This window comes from Protopterus annectens, chromosome 12.part0, assembly GCF_019279795.1.
Source record: "Protopterus annectens isolate FY-2018-M chromosome 12.part0, PAN1.0, whole genome shotgun sequence".
Classification (NCBI taxonomy): Eukaryota; Metazoa; Chordata; order Ceratodontiformes; family Protopteridae; genus Protopterus; species Protopterus annectens.
This window is the reverse complement of record NC_056746.1, coordinates 1133057327-1133080735: the sequence shown is the minus strand read 5'-3', so window position 1 is coordinate 1133080735 and position 23409 is coordinate 1133057327. Positions and strand designations below refer to the sequence as shown.

At 39.8% G+C, this 23409-nt stretch overlaps 1 protein-coding gene across 1 annotated transcript in view; it reads left to right on the top strand.

Annotated features, from left to right (window-relative positions):
• Positions 1-19108: 19108 nt before the first annotated feature.
• Positions 19109-23409, top strand: part of LOC122817026 (fer-1-like protein 4) — a 1119105-nt gene continuing 1114804 nt past the window's right edge. Inside the window, exon 1 of the mRNA XM_044090141.1 lies at positions 19109-19574. Within this exon, the coding sequence (XP_043946076.1) occupies positions 19496-19574 (79 nt within the window). The 5' untranslated portion in view covers positions 19109-19495. The remainder of the gene's footprint in view (positions 19575-23409) is intronic.

Below are 23409 nucleotides of genomic sequence, written 5' to 3'. Positions count from 1 at the left end.
GGGACTATTAAATTCCTCCTCCTCTGACCTACAGTCCAAAGGAGAAGGAACATGAGTAGAATAAATAAGGAATCCTTCATCAGATTCCAACTCTTCCTCAGAAGAATTCAGTTCCCTGGGCCTTTTAAGTGGAGAAGAGGACCAAGGAGGAGCAGGAACTGAAACCTCTTGAAGAGGACTTAATGACAGTAAAGCATTAAATAACCCCTGAGTAAAGGCCTGCCACACTCTTTGTGGAGCCTTAGCAGCAGAAGAAACATGTTTAGTTTTCTGTTTCTTTTTTAAGGGAATGTCCGCTCTAGAAAACTGAGAAGGCTCTGACTCAGGATGGCATTCGACATCGTTATCCGGAATTTCTTCCCTAGAAGAATCTGTGGAACCCCCCTTGACCCCTCGGAAACAGTCAACCGTGGTTCCCCCTGAACGCCTGAAATGGATGCCTGCAAAGCCTCATTGGACGTGCTGCCCGCCAAATCCTCACCAGCCTCCAACCCAGTCGCTACAGAGAAATCTGACAACACAGCTGGGTGAGCCTGTGAGTTTGTAATAACCTCAGGAGAAATACCTGGCAAAGGCTGCACAGCAGAAGATTCCAGTCTCACCTTTTTCACCTTCTTCCAACACTGATGGCTGACCCTCAGGAGGGAAGTTTTCATTTCCCACCTGTGGAGGGTTAAGCCTAAAAGAGGATGAGGACCATCTTGGAGTGGTCATATGGTGGAGGTCTTGTTAATAGAGTCCTGTGACAGCTCCAGTGTATCAGGCTTTTGCTGGTCCCATCACTTTGATGTACCTTAAGAGTATGGGACCAGCTGTCCAGCTATGTTAGTTGTTCATTCGATGGTCTTCATTGGTGGAAATGTCTATTGCTGAAGCCTCATTCAGAGCATCTTTTTGTTTCATCTGCGGTTTTTCATCTGTGAAAAAATTCTTAAGAACATTTCTATGGTGCAGTCTAGGCAGTCAAAAAATACGCTGATGTAGAGCTTTAAGATCCTTTATTGATTCTCAAGAAGAAGACATTCAAGCACTGTTATGTATGTTTTATCTTTTGGAGGGTGACTTTATATATTGTAAAAGATGGGGGCATCTCCTGGGTTATAGCCAATCATGATGCAATGGGGTGTGTTGTGGACATTTGTCTTTATTGACATCATAAAGGTGAATACCCACAGCACACCCCAACGCATCATGATTGGCTATAACCCTGGAGTCGCCCCCATCTTTTACTATATATATGCTTACTCTCCGAAAGATAAAAGATATGGAGCAGCACTTGCATGTCTTCTTCTTGAAAACCAATAAAGGATGTTAAATCTCTACATCAGTGTATTTTTTGACTGCCTAGACTCCACTGTAGAAACATTCTTAAAATTTTTTCACAGATGAGAAACTGCAGGTGAAACAAAAAGCTGCTCTGAATGAGGCTTCAGCAATAGAACTTTCCAACAACAAAGACCATTGAATAAACAATTAGCATAGCTGGACAGCTGGTCCCATACTCTTAAGGTACATCAAAGCGGAGGGACCAGAGAAAGCCTGATACATCGGAGCTGTCACAGGACCTCCACCATATGACCAACCCAAGGTGGTCGGCATCCTCTTTTAGGCTTAACCCTCCTCAGGGGGAAAGTGAGAATTTCTGAATTAGCTAGTTTATTCTCCCCATCAACGGAGGGGCCAATCTCATGACCTGGGCTACTGCTTATGATCTATCTCCAACTTCCACTGTGTCTTTGGCAAGAAGCTTAAGACGCTGGTTCTCAAGATACAATGAAAGGGAAGAAAGCCTACTATGAAGGCCTTACAAAAAAACAAGATGGATGGTCGTGAGAAGCTGCTAGGCAAAAAAGGCAGTTAATGTGGTGGTCTTTATGGGGAATCTGTCTCCCACACTGGCATTTACCCTTCCTGGATGACATTAACACCAAACAGCACAAAAACTTCAAGAAAAAGAACAAAACCCCAACCGGGTACTTATCTGCAATGGTGAGGTCATCAAGAAACAGGAGTAAACACCAGAATAGCCCTCAGAAAATAGTTTTCTTAAGAAATTAAAATATTTTTTGAAACAAAAACTATTGAGTGCTGTGGATTTGTGACCTCATACAGTTCTGAACTTAAGATAATGAAGTCCAGGTCTTAGCATACCTGACAAAAAATAGTCATTTGTTGATGAATGCATTTGTAGTGAAATGTCTTATGTTTTATTCAACGATATATGAGAGGAAACCAGGACAAATTAATGCAGACTTGTAGTGTAGAACTATAAGTAGAAAATACAAGACCTTCAATATAACAGATGATTAAGGTTGAATTAAATATCATGAAATGTCAAATCACTGGCCTATCAGATTTGGAAACATACAGAGAGAAGAGTCACCTCCCTAAAAGATCTTTCAGTAAGAATAAAGCCAATGCTACTGCTGATAAATAAATCAATGAATAGTATTTATTTTATCTATTTTTAACTGGATAAAGCAACTAGCTACATGTGGCTGGCTTTACCGGGTGTGATAGGAGGTCTGTCTGGTAAGTGACTTGCATAGGGTCACACAGTAAGCAAAGTGAGAATGAGGGACACAAGCCCCTGATCACAAAGAATATGTTAGGAGTTCTTAGCTTAGGTCCTTTGTGTGAAATTACAAGATTTACTATGCTAAAGAGGGTCTCACCCAAATAAATGACTGGTGCCAGAAACATGGCATCAAACTGAATTCAAAAAATGCATCACTATCCCATTTGGGGAATGTGATGTCCCCACAAATTATCACATTAATAACAAGGTCCTAAGCACGCAATCAGTTGTGGTGGACTTGGGCACCTAGGCTGATTGCAAACTGACTTTTGACCACCATATTGTCTCTGTTGTATGGAAAGCTATCGATGTGGCCCATCTCATTAGGAAGGGTATCTCATCTAGGGACAAGGAGATCATAACATCCTTGTATTCTTCCCTTATAAGATCCATTATTGAGTACAACGCCCTTTTCGGCATGTACCTTACAAAGCCCATGCAGCAGCTGGAGAGACCACAGAGGTTCCTCACCAGGACAATTCAGGGTTTCAAACATCTATCCTACACAGATAGACTAAAAGCCCTGTCCCTCTTCTTAGTCTCATACAGACATCTTAGAGGTGTCCTCTGTCTGGCATACAAAGCAATCTCAGATGCCACCTTGCTGGGACTGCTGCATATCCGCAAGCCAAGCTTCACTCGAGTAGCCCACATGCGCAACCTCAACCTGGTCTGTGACATCAATAAGGCTTGTTGGTGGGACAGATTTGTGTTCACAGACTCCGCATTCTGTGGAATAGACTCCCTCTCCACGTCAAGCAGAGTACCTCATTAACCCTTTTTAAGCGCAACCTGGATAACTGGATGGGGAACAGAAAATACACCCATAGGATTCCACCTGGGTCTCTGCTGGACAGTGACATTGGGTGCTGACCTGTTGGAACATGGGCTAAATTCTTGTCTAAGCTTGTAAGAGCCTCAGGGCCAATAGCCTAATAACTTCCTATGATCCTATGAACTGGATGCACTGTACTACTACAGTTAGATACTCCCTAAGTACATATACTACTGTGCAACTATGCTAAAACATGGTTCCCTTCCGTTAAGGCTTTAAGCACATCTCCAACTTACACTTTAGTATTCTTATGTATGAACACATAATCACAGTTATTGACCCCCTTTAGCAACACTTCTGAAGTGAAGCCCTCATAGTAGAGCACTTCTCCCTAAACTTATCTCAGACACAGTTTACTGTATCCTTACACACTATAGAAACGTGTTCTCCTGATCAAACCATGCCAGTTGTGTGTATATCCTGATATACCTACACCCAGTTGTGGATTATTGCTTAAATAAACTCCAGGAATGGGAAATGCCATCCAACTAAAAAATCAGTGCTAAGAATTCCATTATAACCTTTCTTTTTTTTTATAAATGTTTTATTAATTTTGAAAGAATAAACAGGAACATTAAATTAATAAAGACGTAGATAACGGAAAAAGTTAAGAAACAAAAACCAAAATTCATCAACCAATAACTATTTACAAAAGGTGCCTATTGTATAAATAACAACTAATACATTTCTGATTAATGACAGTTCAACTATTCTTTGTTTAACAGCTCCTATAGTTTCATCCAAGAATTATATGTGGATGTAATTCTAGTAGTCCTTGATCTGATAGACATAAGTTCCAAATGACATACTTCATTCATAATATTGGAAAATTAATTAAAGGAGGGAGAAGAATCACTTTTCCAGTTTCTTGTTATGACTTTTCTTGCTGTTGATAGAATGATCCATAAAATTGTGTATTTTAGTTCCATAACACACTTAGATACAGGAACATTAAATAAAAACAATGATTTTGTTAAAAAAGAGTTATCCGAAAATAAGGACTATAAATAATATTCATTTCCTCCCAGTAAGGTTTAAGTATGACACAATCAAAAAACATGTACTGCCAATCAGCCTTAAGATCTAGTTTACGTCTCCAACAGACTGTTTTAGTCTTGGATATCAATTCAATTCTGTGATGAGTAAAAAAAAAAGATCTGTGAAGAAATTTCCAATAGAAAATTCTCCATTTAAGAGAGCTAGTAGTCTATTTAGAAGATAATAAAATGAGCTTTTTATCTTCCTCATGTGGAGAATCATTATTTATTTGTTTGAAATAAGACCATTAGCTCTATTTTAATATAGTCTTGTTCCATTCTAATTACTTTATATATTTTTGATAGAAGTCTTTTAGCAAAAATCTCCTGGATCTCTATTTGGCCATAGAGCTTCTTGTTTTTGGTTGCAAAAGATTGTCTGTTTTCCATAAATTGCAGTTTTGCATATGCAGCCACATGTCTTTATTCAAATTAAACTTAGGTTCATAGGTAGGTACTCGGCTATCTGCCTGAGGGCATTTATAAGCCTAGCCAGAGTGTGTCAACTTTCACCACCCCATTGATTAATTAACTGATCCCCTGTCAAGCAGAGCCAATGAAGTGATCCCAGGGGTGTATTTTCTGTTACCCATCCACTCGTCAAGGTTTCTCTTGAAGAGTGTTAGTGAGGGGCTCTGCCTAATGTAGTTTGGGATTTTGTTCCAAAGCATGGGGAGTCTGTGTGACAGGAATCTATACCTCCAGCTTGTTCTATTTATTGCTGTGGTGAGGTTTAGCTCACTAGAGTGCTTGGCTCACAGTGACTTGGATTTCTTTAGGTGAAGCATGTCCATCAATTCTGAGTTGGACATGGCTTTGTAAGTCAGGCAGAGATCACCTCTGAGTAAGCGATATGCCACTGAATACAACCAGAGTTTTTTCAGTCAGGCTGCATAAGACATATGTTTGAGGCCAGTAATCCTTTTGGTGAGGTACTTTTGTGGTCTTTCCAGCTGTTGGAAGTGTCTTGTGAGGTATATCCCAAATGGGGCATTGTACTCTATGATGGATCCGATGAGTGACGAGTAGAGGGGCACTCTTTATTTCTAGATGCGAACCCTTTAGTAATTAGATGGGCCACATAGAAGGATTTCCTAACTACTTTGGCAATATGATTGTCAAAGGAGTGATTACTATCTACCTTGATCCTCAGATCTCTTATTACCTCTTCTGTATTAAGGGGGCTGCCACCTATGTGGTAATTTGTGGGTGTTTTGTTTTTCCAAAACAGGATGACTATGCGTTTTTTGGTATTTAGCTTGAGGCTATGATTTTGACACCAGGTGTCCATCTCAGTAAGACCCTTTTGGAGGATGTCTGTGTGAGCTGGACAGTCAATTATGGCTCCCAGTTTGCAGTCATCGGCGAACTTGGTTAGCCATAGTCCTCTTGTGTTTGCCTGTACTTCTGAGAACTATATGCTGAACAGTAGGGGTCCCAGGACTGAGCCTTGCAGGACACCACTTGTGACTGGTTTAGAGTCGGACCTGGAGCCAGCTATTCTTACCGTGTGAATTCTGCCTATAAGCCAGCTGGCAACCCATCTCATGATGTAGGGGTTTATGTTCAGGCTGATGAGTTTTTCTGTAATACCCAAGTGGGGAATGGTGTCAAAAGCCTTGGAGAGGTCAAGGTAGGCTGTGTGAACCACCTTTCCCTCATCTGTGGCCTTGGTGACTGTCTCAAAGAAGTCAACCAGGTTTAGTAGGCATGATCTGCCCTTAACAAAGGCGAACTGGGTCAGGTCAAGTGTTTGGAGGTTCCCAATGTCTTTGTTAATGAGTTCCATGATGATGCGCTTCATAGCCTTGCAGACCAGGCTAGTCAGGCTTATGGGGCGATAGTTACCAGGGTCAGTTGTGGCCCCTCCTTTGTGGAGAGGAATAACTGTTGCTGTGCACCATTCTATGGGCACATAGCCTGTGGAGAGGCTGAGGTTGAACAGCGTGTTTAGATGGGGGGGTTAGTTTGTTCTGTAATTTGTGCAAGACACAGCCTTGGACACCATCTGGCCCCAATGATGCTGTGTTTTTGGCTTTTGAAAGGACTGTTTTCACCTGTGTGTCTGTGATTTCTGGGACACTACACTTTTCCGGTATTGTTGTGGGCCCTTTTGGGGGTGAGAGGGGGTGAAGTTTGCACTGAATCTATCTGCCAGGATGTTGGCAATATCAGTAGGTTCAGTATATTTTGTGCTATTTTGCACTAGTTCAGTGCATATCTGCGAGTTGCCACTTAGATTCTTAACATAGCTAAAGAAGGCTTTGTGGTTATCTTTTGAATCCTTGGCTATTTTTCTTTCGAAGTTAGCCTTGGATGATTTTATGAGGGACCTTAGTTTCTTACTGATACTGATCAGGGATGTCTTTCCTTCTTGGGATTTGATTTTTTTCTGAACTAGTTTCCTCCTTCTATTGTATAGCCTGTTTATTGCAGGGGTCCACCAAACTGGTTTCCTTATCTTAGAGGAATGAGTCTTGGTTTTGCTAGGGATGGCACAATCCATGCATCCTTGTAGGTGCTCATAGAGTGCATTTGTAAAGGTTTCTGCATCTTGGGCAGCGTTATCCTTTAGCGTGGGGGCTGTGAAACTTACCACCTCTGTCTTAAGTAAGGTGAAGTTTGCTTTAGAAAAGTTTTTTACTGTGGTTTCCTTAGTTCGGGGTGGTGGTGGGGTGTGGACATCCAGAGTGATTAGTTTATGGTCTGATCTAACCAGTGACAGGTTGACCTCCGGTGTGGAACACCTGTCGCCCATGTTGGGCGACTTCTTTAATATATGATGGTGAGTAGCCAATGTACCTTTATCCAGGTCTATATTAGAAGCCTGAAGATCTGTTTGAACGAGTCGGAAAAGAGTGACACATATTGCACGAACAATGGTAACAGCGAATATCCAAAACCACAAAACATGAAACGTCAAATTGTCATGGTTGGCCTGTCTGCGGTATAGCTCTAAAAGGTAAGTGTGCAATAGTTACGGACCTTAGGGTTAGGGTGCGGGTTAAGGTAAGTGCATAGATAGGTAATGTATGTAAAGTTTAGTGTAGGGTTAGAAGTAGGGTTTTGTTAAATGTATGTGTGTGGATTATTTGTTTTGTTTGGGTATATGTCTGTAGGGTAAGTGTGCAATAGTTACGGACCTTAGGGTTAGGGTGTGGGTTAAGGTAAGTGCATAGATAGTAATGTATGTAAGGTTTAGTGTAGGGTTAGAAGTAGGGTTTAGTTAGTGTATGTATGTGTTTTATTTATTATGTCTGGGTACGTAGTATGTAGCGCGTGGTGGGGTTGGCCAACTATGACGATTTGCGATTTTAAATTTCGTGGTTTAGGGGGTTCGGCGTATTTGCGGTTTGGGCTATATGTGTCGCTATTGTGGTATTTGCTTAAACGGGTTTTCGGTTTTATAATAGAGACCCCCTTTATCCACCAATTGAAAACAATATACTAAATTATACTCTTTAAAGGTGCTTATAATCTTTGATTTAAAAGTGGAAATATTGTTTGGTGTAAACATAGGAAAAACCATGCTTTGTACATCTCATCCTGTACATAAAATTTCTTAAGGTGTCATTCCTCCCCCTTCCAAACCTGATTTCTTAAGTCTTTAGCTTAACTTTCTCCCTTCCTATATATCCTACCAAAACCATTTCCCTGACATTTTTGCTAAAACTCCTATTTTACTAATTCAATATGACTATACTGTTCAAATATGCCTCATCCTCATGCCTGATAACTAATGATAATGTGTAATATATTTGCCTGCTTGTTATTAATGTTGTTAACACTTATTCAATAACTGACTCTGTCATCCTTTTTGTAACATGCTTCTGTTACTCGTTATATTCTATTGTATAATATTTTTATTTTTTTTTGTGGGGCTTTTCCCCCGGGCCTCTGCTGAAAAGGGCTATTTTTAGCTCAGTCGGACTACTCCCAGTCAACAGATGTAAAATAAAATAAAATAAATAAATAATTATAGTAGTAATATCAGATGAATTAATATTTAGACTTCCATTACTAAATAATTAGTTTTTTAATAATCAAAACAGGGAATTGTTTAAAAATAAGCAAGAATTTGGGAATATGGGACAATTTATTTCAGAACGTAGGCTCTCTTAGAAATGTTTCCATTTTGCATGATAAGAATTGTTAGTCCAAACATTATAACCTTTCTTAAGTGGATTATATCAACCTCCGTGGCTGCGAGCCATGAATAACCTGGATGCCCACAGATGTTAAATATTTGTAAATGATTACATCAATGCATTTTAGCAGCAGGTGTTAAGGCTACAGTTAAATCCTTTAATGAAAAAATATATGAACAAGAACAATTTACTGGAACCTTAAATTAATAACATCCAGGTAAGCAGAAGGATGGTTTTACTTAAAACATTATTCCTTTTCTTGAGTCTTCCATTACTAAAACACAGAATTTAGACATAAGGCTGAATAAAATGATCACATTCTTTCCTCATGGGTAACTTATACTAAAAAGACAGCAGAGTTTTCTCTGTCATTTCAGATGAATAAATATAATAACATATCTGAGTAAATTACCACTAAGCCCTGACTTAATCAGTTGAACAAATACATGAAATAACTCATCATAACATTAAGTACCCTTCGGCTATGCATGTTTTATTGTGTGGTAATATGCACTGTTTTTGTTTTCAGGTACTGTGGTATTTAAAACTTATTGGGGGGGGCTAAGTTCGGATATATTGTTAATAACAGTAAAATTGCACTGGTAATTAAGCCTGATGCGTGCCATCAGACAGGGTTTAGTAGTAGATTTGACCTTATACATTACCTTAAACTGATATGAGAGTTAACTGGTAATGTCTTACTGGTTTTTAAATGTTAAATAGCTTGCTCTATCCTTGTATTTTAATCAACAAAGATTATACCATCCAAAATGTTTTCTTTAATAATATATTCTTCTGAAACTACAGTGAGGTAAATTTTATTCTTTTTACCTAGTTCTTGATTGTGAGGTGTACAGTCTGGTAATAGTGTTTTTGGTTTCCTTCTTGTGTTTATAATTTAAATTAGTTCTGGCTAATTACAGTGTAGCAAAGACAAATATGGATTAAACAGATCCGGCTTCTATTTGTACAGACTGTCTGTAGTGCATAAGTCTTATGGTGAGTATAGCATTTATAGAACCTTCTCCCAATATGGTACAAGTTGCTTTGGAAACAAATTTCTCAGATCTACACAACATCAAACCTCCACTAGCACCATTCAATCCATAGCTGTATCCTGGAAAGGCTTCTTATATTCAACATATGACAGTAGAACTCATCAAAAATATTTACCACCAGTTGCACTATACCTATTATAAGGAATATCTCTTATTCAGGCTTGGGGCAACAAAGTACGAGGGATTCAGCTGTAGATTATTTATTTACTTTTTTTCCATTTGTCTGTCCCTGTGCATGTGAAAATCTGGCTGATTATCATGATCCTGCTTACTCAGTTCCTGGTAGGATGAAAGCAGATTGCCATGTGGCTATAACAGAAGCAGCCAGCAGGAAATGTTTTGGTGTGTGTGTGTGCGTGCATGTGCGTGCGTGTGCGTGCGCATGTGTGCGCATGTGTGTGTGTGTGTGTGTGTGTGTGTGTGTGTGTGTGTGTGTGTGTGTGTGTGTGTGTGTGTGTGTGTGTGTGCATCCCATCCAGGGCTTTTTCCTACCTTGTGCTCAGTACTTTCTGGGGCATGCTTCAACCCTCATGATCCCCATTTGCAAAAGCAGATAAATAGAATGTGTCATTTGAATTCCTATATTTAATTATTTTCGTCAATGATTATTTCTTATGAGCCTTTCAGATGCAAAACAACCCAGTTAGTCTTCATTGCAATGATATCAATACACAACTGATTTATTTATAAGATTTGATAACTGGGTAGGTGGGCTGCTCCTCAGACCCTTTTCAGCCACAACCTGGGCCCATAGGGCAACACTTGTAGTAATAGTGCAAAATAAAACAGTGGAACAAACAGCAAGATATTCAAGAACTTCTAAGATGATAAACAAATGCCAATTAAAACAAGTTACAAACATATACCATTTAAAACAAGTTACAACACGTATATGGATATGTAGATATTCACATTCTTAAAATTTGGTAGACAAAACTGAAGCACATACAATACAAACAACATAAAACTATGTTGGACATGACATTTGCACTATATACATGTAGGAAGCTATTTTGCATCATATAATAGCAGAAGGAGAGAGACTGGTAACATTTTTGTTTAAACATTATACAATGATATGAACAGAACTTTAGAAGAAACTTTATTTACTATGATAGCTGCTACAGCTTGACTTAGTTTCTTACCTGATTGTTGTGATATATATGCTTAAACTACCTTTTTCTTTGTAAGTGGTGCATGATTCTACTTTGAACTAACTCGCTTTCATTATATTTTTGAAACTATCGTGTGTGCCTCTTTGCAAGGGTATAGCTAGGCATACACTTTATACTGTACAGAGTACATTTTTTTCTGTGCATCACTGAGAAGCATTTAACTGTCTGAATTAATGCCTCGAGCAGCAAATACATAACTTGCTTACAGAGACAATTGCAAATCTAAAAACAGTATCTTTATTAGCTTTAGAGGGAATCACTGAAAATAATGTGTACATTTATTAACTGCATTGGGGAGCCATTTTGAAAGATGTGTTCATTTGTTTGAAATACCAAGTGGGTTGGGGGGTATAAAAGGAGTTTGTGAGTACAAAATGGAATGTTATGGCTATGCCCCTGCTGTCTGGTTTCAGAAGATTCTATACTCCTGGGGCCAATTTAGAGAAGGCTTGTTACTAGTGGTCATTTTGAATCTGGATCGAACTAGGGATAAAGCTGTATCAAAATCATTTCTTAGGGAGTACCTGTGTAGTCTGATTTATACTTTGGACCTCTGTGGTGTGCAATGTCCTGAATCAGGATTTTGAAATTTAGACAGGGGAAAAAGAAATACTGCCCTTTCACTGACTGGTATCCACTTGCAGTGTTCCAGCTGGAGGCATTGGTGTATTCTTTGGTCAGTGAGGATAATGAATCTGCATATTTATTAATTGTTGTAGTTTTTGAGTATTTGTACTAGAGGAGATGGAATAAAAGAAAGTCCTATTTCAGTCTGGGTATTAATACATTTTTGACTAAGGCTTTGTGGGTTGCAGGAGCTAGGGGATTGGAGATTACATAGCAGAGTCTGAGTTGGGTAAAGGTTTTGGTCATGGTATTATCAATATGTTTGCTGAGGTTAAGGAAAACTTTCACAGATATGTTCCCTTAGTAGATGATCGTGAAGCTTTTCATTTTTCTTGGACCAGGAATTTCAAATTCTTTGAGGCCATTATAGTTTTGAAGGACTTTTTAACCAAATATATATATATTTTTAATGTGTCATGTAGCAATCGCATATTTAAGTAAACACCTATTATCACTTACCTGCAAAAATTAGTTCTAAAGCAAAAATAGCATATAATACAAGGCCAAACCATGTTAAAAATGCAGTCACATCCAAGCAAATAACATTCTGAAACAGAAATAACAGGGCATATAATAAACCTAAACAAAGGTAGCCCTAATTCATTTCAAGGGAGATGCAAACTGAACATTTCTGAAATGCATACTGTTTATGCTGTATAAAATCCTTGGCATCCATCAGATGTAGTATCCTTCTTTCTTATTATATATTTCATTTTAATTTAGAGGTGCATGCATATTAGAAAAGGGACTTTTCTATTCTATAGCATAAAGATTTAGGCTAACAGAATGATTATGTCTAAGCAAAGCAACACCTTGATGATTAAGCTACATATTTAGCCTTAAGTCATGGAGAAATCTAGAGAGGTGGCATTAGGTTAGGATTTCTGCAAAGTAATACATGATCAGTAATATTTTCTGTCTAGAAAAACTGTACATAGCAAGCATTAACATGTTAAAGGCAAACTTCAGACTCCTGACATCTGTAACAGATCAAATCTTTCTAAAAATCCTTCACTTTTTGTATAAAAAGAGATGTAAATACTATCAAAGAGCAAATATATTTGTCAGATTTCTCGCATAATGTGCCTAAATAATTTTGGTTTAGAAACAGTATTCTGTAAGGATCAGATAAGATCTGCTGCATCTACATTGCCAAAAATAACTGCATTTGGCTGACATCAGAGTGACTATCTTATTTGTATTCTTTTGGTTGGGAGGTTACTACCATAATCCTCTTCACAATTTGGGTTTTTTAATTGTGCCCCCATTATTTTCTGTTTATACCAAAGTTGTACAAGAAAACATGGAGCACTTGTATGATTAATCTCTGTAGCTCTGGAATGCTTGTCCACTAGTTCATATTTTATCCCATTTAAGTACTTTTTACTGTTTCTTCTTTCATCCTTTTACATATGAGTAGAGTACTTGACAAAATAAAACTTATTTCTGTTGCATAGTTGGAAGGTTGATATTTCCCCACACAAATAACATTCACCTTGCTTGTAAAATATAATGCGGAAAGGACTTTGTCATACTGGTTAAAAACTAGTTGTACAGTTCTCTCAGAATGGAGACCTTCTATCTTAAAGGAAAGTTCTCATCTTAGTATAATTAAGTATATGGTTCTCACTTAGCCAGCTTTGATGCCATAGAGGGATACAACAAATCACATGACCCGGGTTTGACTGGGACTTGTGTACCTGCAGGAGTTTGGCATGGGGAAATTAGGAATGAGGCTTCACCTGCTCATATAAGGGTGGAAAGGATAATGAGGCTTTAGAAGATAATGTGCTCATGGATGTGATCCTTCCTGTGTAGTCCTGGTGGAGAGTAGCGCACAGATAGGCTACTGGGATGGGCAAGGGGCAGGCCAAGGAGAATGTTGCAGCCCAGAACCTGGGGTCGAGATCATAAGAACATACTTCACACCCACCTAGCCTATAATGAGATACTGGCATGCTAGGAAGGTAGAGCTCTCACTCAACTATCAAGCCACCCTGGTGAGTAGCATTGGAGGCTTTCATCTCTGCAGTCCATCCATGTCACCACCATTATCAGCAATCAAGCAGGCAGGTGACTCCGGACCACAGGACTAAACATTCGGGTACATACCACTGAAACAGCAATCTGTGGCCTGGGGAAAGAGGGGCTCAGAAGACCACACTACCACTGGGGAATAGCTGTCCATCCAAAACCTAGCATCTTCTTCTTCTTCTTCTTCTTTCGGCTTTTTCCCGGTTAGGGGTCGCCACAGCGGATCACCTTGTCCGCACATTGAATGGCAGTGGAGTTTTACGGTGTCGAGTTGCCAGCCCGGCGCCCAACCTTCCACAGAAGGCACACTCACATGCACACCTAAGGCCAATTTAGAGTGTCCAATCCACCTGCAGCATGTCTTTGGGATGTGGGAGGAAACCGGAGCACCCGGAGGAAACCCACACGACCACAGGGAGGACATGCAGACTCCGCACAGAAGGCACCCCAGCCGAGGATATCCAAAACCTAGCATAATCACTGAAAAAAATGCATCCCATTAAAGCTGGTCATCTCTCAATGAAAGAGCTCTATTCCATTCAGTTGCACTAAATCGATACATTTGAACTGGTATGTTATCCTACACAGTTGTTTTTAATGTTTAAATATCTTGGCTTAAATCAAGGCAAACATATAGGGGTGTTTTTTTAACTTATGCAGTGCTTATCAGTCAGTTCTTGATCAGAATATTTTGTATTGTTGGTGGCCATTTCTTAGACCAAGTACACATACTTAATTATATACCTGGGAGTTAAATTCACCTTTTCTGACTTCAAATTATTGCAAAAATGCTCTAAAATGTAATTTAAGGCACCCCTGAAACTTGAATATTGATTCTTCGTTGGTAAATTAATTCTGCAATGTTTAATGGATTGTGCATTCCTTATTTACTTCCACGTTTTCTGATCTGTTGAAATGTTATTTTATTCACACGAGTTTCAAGTTTTGTGTAATAAATATTCAGTGTTTTACTGGTTGCTGTATTCATTTTAATTGTGCATTTTATTACTGGCACAGTAAATGCTATCCAGTTTCAGTTTTGCTCTTATTTCTCATCTGTTACCACATCACTATGGAAGTTTTCTTCTCGATAGCCACTTTATCAATCAGCATATGAAAGACTGTGGCAATGTTACTCATTAAACCAAAAAGAACTTTACAGACAGATAAGATGTGTTCTTTTCCGTTTTTGATTAAGAAGAAATGGCATTTTATCTTTGTTTCATTTCACAGGTGATTATTAAACTAATGATCCCAGGCAGCCTTTTTTTAAGCCTAGCCATGCCTTCCAAGAATCAAACCCTGTGTTTTGTGTCTGTGAGGTAAATACCTTAACCAGTATGCCAATCCCCATAAGTAAATCAATGCATTCTGTAATTACAGTCTGGATTACATTTAGTTTCATAAGAAAAAACACAATGTTTACTTGTTTATGTACTACAAGTAATGCATTCAGTGACCTATATTTATGCCACTAGCCACTTTTGTTATTTAGTACATGCCATGCTGTGTCACTGCTTCATTAGAGTATATACCAAATTGACCTTTGAAATAACTTTGTTTGACCCTTGACATGAGCATTTGACATTTAATTTTCTGTCACATGCTTGAATAGCAACCACATTCCTTAAACATGTGCTCATTGCAAATTCTTGCACAAAATTTGAAGATTTATAGTCATGCAGTTTTATAGCGTTATACAAAACACACTATAATTGTAAGTAATTCAAATGTGGGAAAATTTACCTTCCCCTCTGTGAGCCCATTCCTGTAACAGCATCCTCTCATCAGAGCTTTGGCATCCTCTGTTAGATACATCCCATTAAAATTTTGTCCATCTTAAAATAAGAGCTTTTATACCTTTACTTTATATACACTTCATTAGCATAGTATGTCCTTAATGCATTATGTTTTGTGTTACTATTTTCTACTGCATTATATTTTTCACTTTCCCGTTGTAATACATTTAGCAAATTTCAACTATCCCATGGTAGCCTTCACTTACTTATGATGTTTTGCAATTCAAGGCATGTTTTTGTGTTACACAAGAAATTATTAAACAGACATAATTTTAGTTAATATTTTGTGTTGCTGTTTATAAACTTTACAGACCTGATCACTTTGTATTTCTACTACTTTTGAACATACATTTAGCAGTTTTCTCTAATCTTCTTGCTCTCTGAAACCATAACTAGTCAGATGACTGTATCTATTCATTCAACAAAACTGAATGTGTATGTATGACACAGTCCATAGTAATGATGATTTACTGATGCATACATTGGTCTGGGGCCTGATCCAGAGTTCCCTGCATATTTCTTATGGGAAATACATGCACACTCACTTTAGTCAGTAAATCTACTAATCTACAGTCCTGCCTCAAGGCTGTAAACACACACATGCTCACGGACTTCTGTTCTGCACACACACACACACACACACACACACACACACACACACACACACACACACACACATGCACACAGACACAGAGCTTTTAAAATCCCTCTGTGTCAAAACTTCCCCTTCCAAAACTTCTACTTTTCTGGGCTGTTTGTACTTCTGATGTGAAAATAGAATCACTATTTCCTGGCCTCATCTTCCTTCTCCTGGAGTATAAGGTGGAAATACATTGCATTTGTAATTTAAGGTCTGTTCCAGTAGTCACGCTGGGAATTGATCTATGAACCACATTCATTCTTCTGCTGTGGAATGTCCAGAAAGAATATAGTCTAGTTTCACTAGACCAATGCCCTCTTTTCAGTGGAGTCCAAGGATGGCATTCATACTGACAATGTTGTTGAGTTACAGCATATGGTTTTAATTTATTTCTTCAAGGCTGCAACTTCAGTGGGCTTGTACCGTTGCAGGTTTGTGCTTACTTCCACCATGTTGTAAATCAGGCGACAGATTACAACAGGCTGTGCTGAAATGGAAGTGTGCAGTAAACAGTAAATAATGTTTAGTGTCTTCTTGCCTGTAAAGTCATGCTCTGTAGCAGTACCGGTAGCTACTAATTAACTCCAAAATCCTAATACAAATGTATTCGTTAGGAGCAGATGTATATTTAAAAAGCACTGTTTCTGATTTAAAAATAGTCTGCTTTTCAGTATGACTTTTTTTATTCCTTGAAGTTGTATTGAGTTGTTAAACTACACTCATTATTGTTACATCCTGTGAAGATTGGAGGAAGATGGGCGAAGGCTGCCAGCCTAGTCAAATAGAATTTGATACATAATTCTATCAACTGTATATATAAATGTAAAATACAGGCTTGTGTTTTTAAATGAAAGAAAACACTGTAAAATGTGAACTTCAGGATTGTTGCAACATTGCCATCTGCTGTAAGGAAAACCAAGCCAAGCATTTCAAATGTGCCTTTTGAAGCTGAAAAGATCTTATGAATCTCTTTGATGTTTACAAGTCAGCTCCAGTGGGTCTGGATGAAGGTTTCATGCCCATTGTTTTAAGGTTAAAGTTAAGGGCAAGAATTTACATATGGAAGGTGCTTTATTGCTCTGGTTTCTGCTAGAGTGTATATGTGAAATGACTTGTATTGTTGTAGTTTCCTGAGCAGGTGTTATCTTGCTAAATAATGCAGTTTGTGGCCTGAGAAAACTTAAGTGTCAAAATGATGTAATCTGGGAGGGCCTCAGCAGAGCTGTTGGTTAGTGTTTAAAAACTATTGTTCAGTGAGAGACTGTATGCATTTTGATCTTGGACATATAACCCAGCACTGCTTGCTCTTTATGTATGTAAGTAAGATAACAGCACTGTGATTTCTCTTAGGAATAGTTAAACTGAGAAGAAAGTTAGACTAAGTATTTTTCTTTGAAATCAGATCATTCCTACTATATTGTTTTAAGCTTCTGTGTGATCTCTGAACTTGTGTAGCATTGTACTGTAGTAGTTTTGTCTTGTGTTTTAATTATTTATTATTAAATATTTTTAAACCTTTACCTGTGGCTGGTTTATGTAGAGATAATTTAACCTCTAAAGTACATTACATATTTACAGATTTTACTGTCTAAGTCACTCCAAATTAAGTCTAGACTGAGTAGTCACATTACCAATTGGATAAATTGCACAGTAATAATTGGACACCCTTTTAAGGGCCTTTTAGTAGCTGATATTATTAGCTGGGTGGTGGCAGGGTCTGGGTAAAGAGGCACAGCTGGAGAATCTGAGTCAGCCTTTCCCAGGAGTGTCTGTGAAGTTGTGTGTGTGTGTGTGTGTGTGTGTGTGTGTGTGTGTGTGTGTGTGTGTGTGTGGTGTGTCAGCTACTTGGCAGGGACACGAAGCACTGGTTGGACAGAGAGGGTACTGGAGATTTTAGCTTGCCCAGCTAAGCTGAGACCTGGACCCTATAGCTATGCCTGTGGGGAGTCTTATTGAGGACCTGGTGAGCAGAGAAGCAACCAGCCCCAGACTGACTGTGATCTCTGTATGCACTTAAGGGAAATTGTACTTTTCTGTGTGCATTAGTTATCCTTTCCTCTTCTAGGAGATGACCTCCCTGGTGTTAGTGATGAGGATTGAGGCTCCTTGATTGCTGGGCCAGGGCATGGCCATCACACATCCTATATGGAAAATTCACAGAAGACTAAATGGATAGTTACAATTTTCATGCAGGTATAATTAACTAACAAATAACTGCCCACTGATCTTTGAAAAAATAAATGTAGTGGATGCAGTTTGTCAAGGACCAAATAATTCCGTTTTGTTTTGGCTGCTAATTTAACTATTTACATATGTGTGTGTGTGTGTGTGTGTGTGTATATATATATATATATATATTTTTTTTTTTGCTTATTAACATACAATGGTGTGCAGTATTTAAGATAGTGATTTGTTCCACATTATGAGAGAGAGAGAGGCAGAAAGAGAGAGAGTGCTTCACATTTTGGCAATAAAAGGTTGAGAGCAATCCTAGAGACCCTTACCAGGAGCTGAAGTGAGCTCATGTGGTGTAGTGCGTACCCACCTAAGATACCTGGCGCTTATTTATGTTCTCTTGCCTGCCTTTTTGCAGCGTCTACAGAGAACTTAAAATGTAACAAAGTATCGATGATTAAAACTGTGCATATGAGAAATTAATGTGGAGAAACTGAAACAAAGGCCTAACAGTTACCTTTCAACCACTGTTAATTATATAATACAGAAAATAAACATGTACAAGATCTGAAATAAACGTTAATAGCTGACTATGTTTATCACACAACAACCGAAACCACTTTGTGGTCAGTGCCCATCTATGTAATTAATACATGAAAGCAGGCACGGTATCCCACAGCGTTGCAGAGGCAACATTCTGCCTAACAAATAAGGTGCGCTCCACCTTCTGTGGTACCCAAACTTAAAATGAACTTTTGCAGCTAGGGTGTATTTCCTTACCTGATAAACGAGTGAATGCATTTGTAGTTTTGGATTTAGTAATTGGAATTTAAAGCTTGGGAGGGACAAGGTAAAGTGTGACAAAATCAGGAAGAATTATAGAGACGTATGAGATGTATACCCGAGTAAAGCTTTCCTTTCAGTTTCTCGGCAAACCACATTCCTAGAGTGTCTGTGCAGTCAACTCCTTTGCCTAACTCGGCAGGGAATGGTTATGTGTTTACTAAAGGTATCTGTCAATTACCTGTGACTCAAGGTGTGGAGTGCACGCACACACACTCTGGAATACACTGTGTACAACAACAGCAGCGCCCAAACCTGCTAGGCGAGTCAGGTTCCCATCCATCTCCCTCCCTAAATCACTGCCAGACTCTAACTACAGGAGGCCATACGTGCTGGAGCAGGTGGCCTGCTACAATCCGCAGGTGCAGTGCCAGGGAAGCTCATCTGGAGTCAGGATCATTACAATTCAGAGTAAAATACTAACCTGAAACTGGAGGAAGAGCATAGACACCTTAAAGGAATGCTGCTCAGAAATCTTGGATTAAAGAAGAATAAAGGGTGCTGCTGACAGACAGCCGGACAGAAGGATCAAGGATCACAGGCAACATGTCTTTAAGCGTCAACCTTAAGAAAGTGTCCAACCTCCCTGGGAAGTACGAGCGACGCGTCGAGCTCACCTTCAGAGGTAAGAAGAGTGACCTGTAGGACACACTGTGTTTGCTATTATCACTATCAAGTGACAATCTGTACTTAGTGTTGTTAGTATAAAATGCACCTGTACAGTATGTGGAGTGACTCCTGATGATAAACGCATACATTCCAGCCACTTGTTTACTTTTGTTTTGTTTTCGAGCCGCTTGTTTTGTTTGTTGGTTACTCGAGTTTGGTTTAAGTGATAAGTTTGACGTTCACATGTTTGGTTCCATTTCCCTTCCTGGTTTGCATTTTCTGTAAAAAAAAACTTTGTACCACGGTAATTAGAAAACGGTAGCTCTCATTAAAGGCAGTTTTAACTTTACTGCATTGCTTTTGGTTTGGGACCCGTTAGTTATCTAATACTTTTATTTAAGCTCAATTGTGCAGCTCCACCCCTTTTGCCACTATCGCATTAAAACAGCCGAAAAAAGTCATGCTTCAGAATCTGTTTGCAAATGAACCCTTGGCTTCCTCAAGGATCGGATGGTAATAGCACTTGTGGAACGGATATTGCTAGTATCAAGGTTCGATACTAACACTGGTAAATTTAGAGTGTGCCCTAAATACACATGCAGAATGAGAAAAAGACGAAAAAGAAATTCTGACGTAAAAACTGTAGTTAGCATGAAACAAGATAACTAAAAGACTGATCAACAAGCCCCCTACACAAAATAGTTATTTATAGGTTCATAGGTAAGTATAAGACTATCTGCCTGACGGCATCTATAAGCCTAACCAGAATGTGTTGGCTTTCACCGCCCCCTTAGATTAGTTCCCTGTGCCTCGGTCCAGCACAGCCATTAGTTCACTGTGCCTCTGTCCAGCAGAGTCACTGCAGCGATCCCTGGGGTAAATTTTCTGTTTCCCATCCACTCATCAAGGTTTCTCTTGAAGAGTGTTAGTGAGGGGCTCTGCCTAATGTAGATTAGAATCCTGTTCAAAAGCATGGGGAGTCTCTGTGACAGGGATCTATCCTTCCAGCAAGTCCTGTTTATCGTTGTGGTGAGGCTTAGATCCCTAGAGCGTGTGGCTCTTGGGAATTTTTTTTAGGTGGAGCATGTCCATCAATTCTGGTTTGGACATGGCTTTGTATGTCAGACAGAGATCACCTCTGAGTAAGCGGTATGCAACCAAGTACAGCTGGAGTTTCTTCAGTCGTGCTGCATAGGGCATATGTTTGAGGCCAGTAATCCTCTTGGTGAGGTACTTCTGTGGTCTTTCCAGCTGTTGCAGGTGTCTTGTAAGGTACATCCCAAATGGGGCATTGTACTCTATGATGGGTCTGATGAGTAGAGGGGCACAATAACCTCTTTTGTTCTAGATGCGAACCCTTTTGTGATTAGGTGGGCCACATAGAAGGATTTTCTAACCACCTTGGCAATGTCATTATCAAAGAAGAGATTACTATCTACTTGGGTCGCCAGATCCCTTATCACATTTTCTGTATTTAGGGGACTACCACGTATGTGGTAGTTCGCGGGTACTTTGTTTTTTCCACAATGGATGACTATGCACTTTTTGGCATTTAGCTTGAGGCCATGATTTTGACACCAGGTATCCGTCTCAGTGAGCCTCTTCTGGAGGATGTCTGTATCAGCTAGAGAGTCAGTTATGGCCCCCAGTTTGCAGTCGTCTATGAACTTGGTCAGCCATAGTCCTCCTGTGCTTGCCTGTACCTCTGAGAAGTATATACCAAACAGGAGGGGTCCCAGGACTGAGCCCTGGTGATGCCACTTGTAACTGGATTAGAGTCGGACCTAGAGCCTGCAACTCTCACTGTGTGGGTTCTATCCATGAGCCAATTGGCAACCCATCTCGTGACGTAGGGGTTTATGTTCAGGCTGGTGAGCTTGTCTATAATACCAGAATGTGGAATGGTATTGAAAGCCTTTGCGAGGTCTAGGTAGGCTGTGTGGACTTTCTTTCCCTCATCTAAAGCCTTGGTAACTGTGTCAAAGAAGTCCACCAGGTTTAGGAGGCATGATCTGCCCTTAACAAAGCCAAGCTGGGTAGGATCCATTGTTTGAAGGTTCCCAATGTCTCTGTTAATGAATTCCATGATGATGCGCTCCATAGCCTTGCAGACCAGGCAAGTCAGGCTTTTAGGGCGATAGTTCCTGGGGACCCTTGTGGCTCCACCTTTGTGGAGTTGGATAACTGTTGCTGTGCGCCACTCTATGGGTACATAGCCTGTAGAGAGGCTGAGTTTGAACAGAGTGTTTAGGTGAGGGGTTAGTTCATTTTGGAGCTTGTGTAAGACACAGCCTGGGACACCGTCCGGTCCCATTGAAGCTGTGTTTTTGGCTTTGGATAGGGCTGTTTTAACCTGTGTGTCAGTGATTGCTGGGGCTCTACATTCTTCTGGTATGGTTTGGGCCCTTTAGGGGCTGAGAGGGGGTGAAGTTTGCACTAAACCTTCTGCCAGAATGTTGGCAATATCAGTCGGTTCAGTGTATTTTGTGCCATTCTGCACTAACTCAGAGCAGAGCTGAGAGTTTCCCCTTAGGTTCTTGACATAGCTAAAGAACACTTTGTGGTTATCTTTGGAGTTCTTGGCAATTTTTCTTTCGAAGCTAGCCTTGGATGATTTTATGAGGGATCATAGTTTCTTGCTGATACTGATCAGGGATGTCTTTCCTTCTTGGGATTTTACTCTTTTCTGCACTAGTTTCTTCCTCCTGTTGTATAGCTTGTTTATGGCAGGGGTCCACCAGACTGGTTTCCTTTTCTTGGAGGAGTGAGTCTTGATTTTGCTTGGGATAGCATGATCTATGCATTCTTGCAGGTGCACATAGAGTGCCTTTGTAAGGGATTCAGCAGCTTGGACAGCGTTGTCCTTTAGCATGGGGGCTGTGAACCTTTCCACCTTGGTCTTAAGTAACGTGAAGTTTGCTTTTGAAAAGTTTTTCACGGTGGTTTCCTTGATTGGGGGTGGGGGGGGGCGGAATGTGGATATCCAGAGTGATTAGTCTATGGTCTGCTCTAACCAGCGAGGGTTTGGGCTCCAGTTTAGAACACCGGTCGCCCATGCTGGTGATGACCAGGTCCAATGTGTTGCCACTTCTGGTGGGGGTGTTGACCAGTTGATCCAGGGCATTCGAGTTTATAAATTCTAGGAAGCATTGGGCAAGGGAGTTAGTACTTTAGTAGTTCTCCCAGTTAATGTTTGGGTAATTCAAATCACCCAATAATAAGGCATTTGGTAGGACCTTCATATTTTCCATTGTCTCCAGAAATGTGGAATGGGGGTCCTGGGTCATGGTGGGTGATCTGTACCAAGCTACAATTTGAATTGCAGTTTTTCCCATTGTTAGTTGCACATGGATGATCTCTGAGGCATTGTGCTGTGCCACTAACCTGGAGGTGTGGGTATCCTTGATGAATATGGATACACCCCCACCTTTTGTGTTTCGGTCTGGGTTCTGCCTGGTAGTGCTAGGGTGCTCTCTGGAGCCTTAAACCAGGTTTCTGTAACTGCACAGATATCGATGTTCTCCATACTGAGGAGTGCCTCAAGTGCATGCATTTTGAGGTTTAGACTTCTGGCGTAGCATTACCCTCAGTTTTTGGTTACTTGTGCTGTTTACAGTGGTGGGTTTGTCTTTTGAACCTTGCCTAAAAAAGGCACTATGGGGGTGACAAAAGCCTTGACCAGTATTCGAAAGCCTAAGGGTGACAGGTGCAAGCCATCTCTTGCGAAGCAACGTGGCTTATCGAGCATGTCATCCCAGTTGGACAGATACTGGATCCCCTTTGAATTACACCAGAAACTTAGCCAATTGTTGAAATTGATCATTTTTCCTTTATACTGTGGCATCATTCTT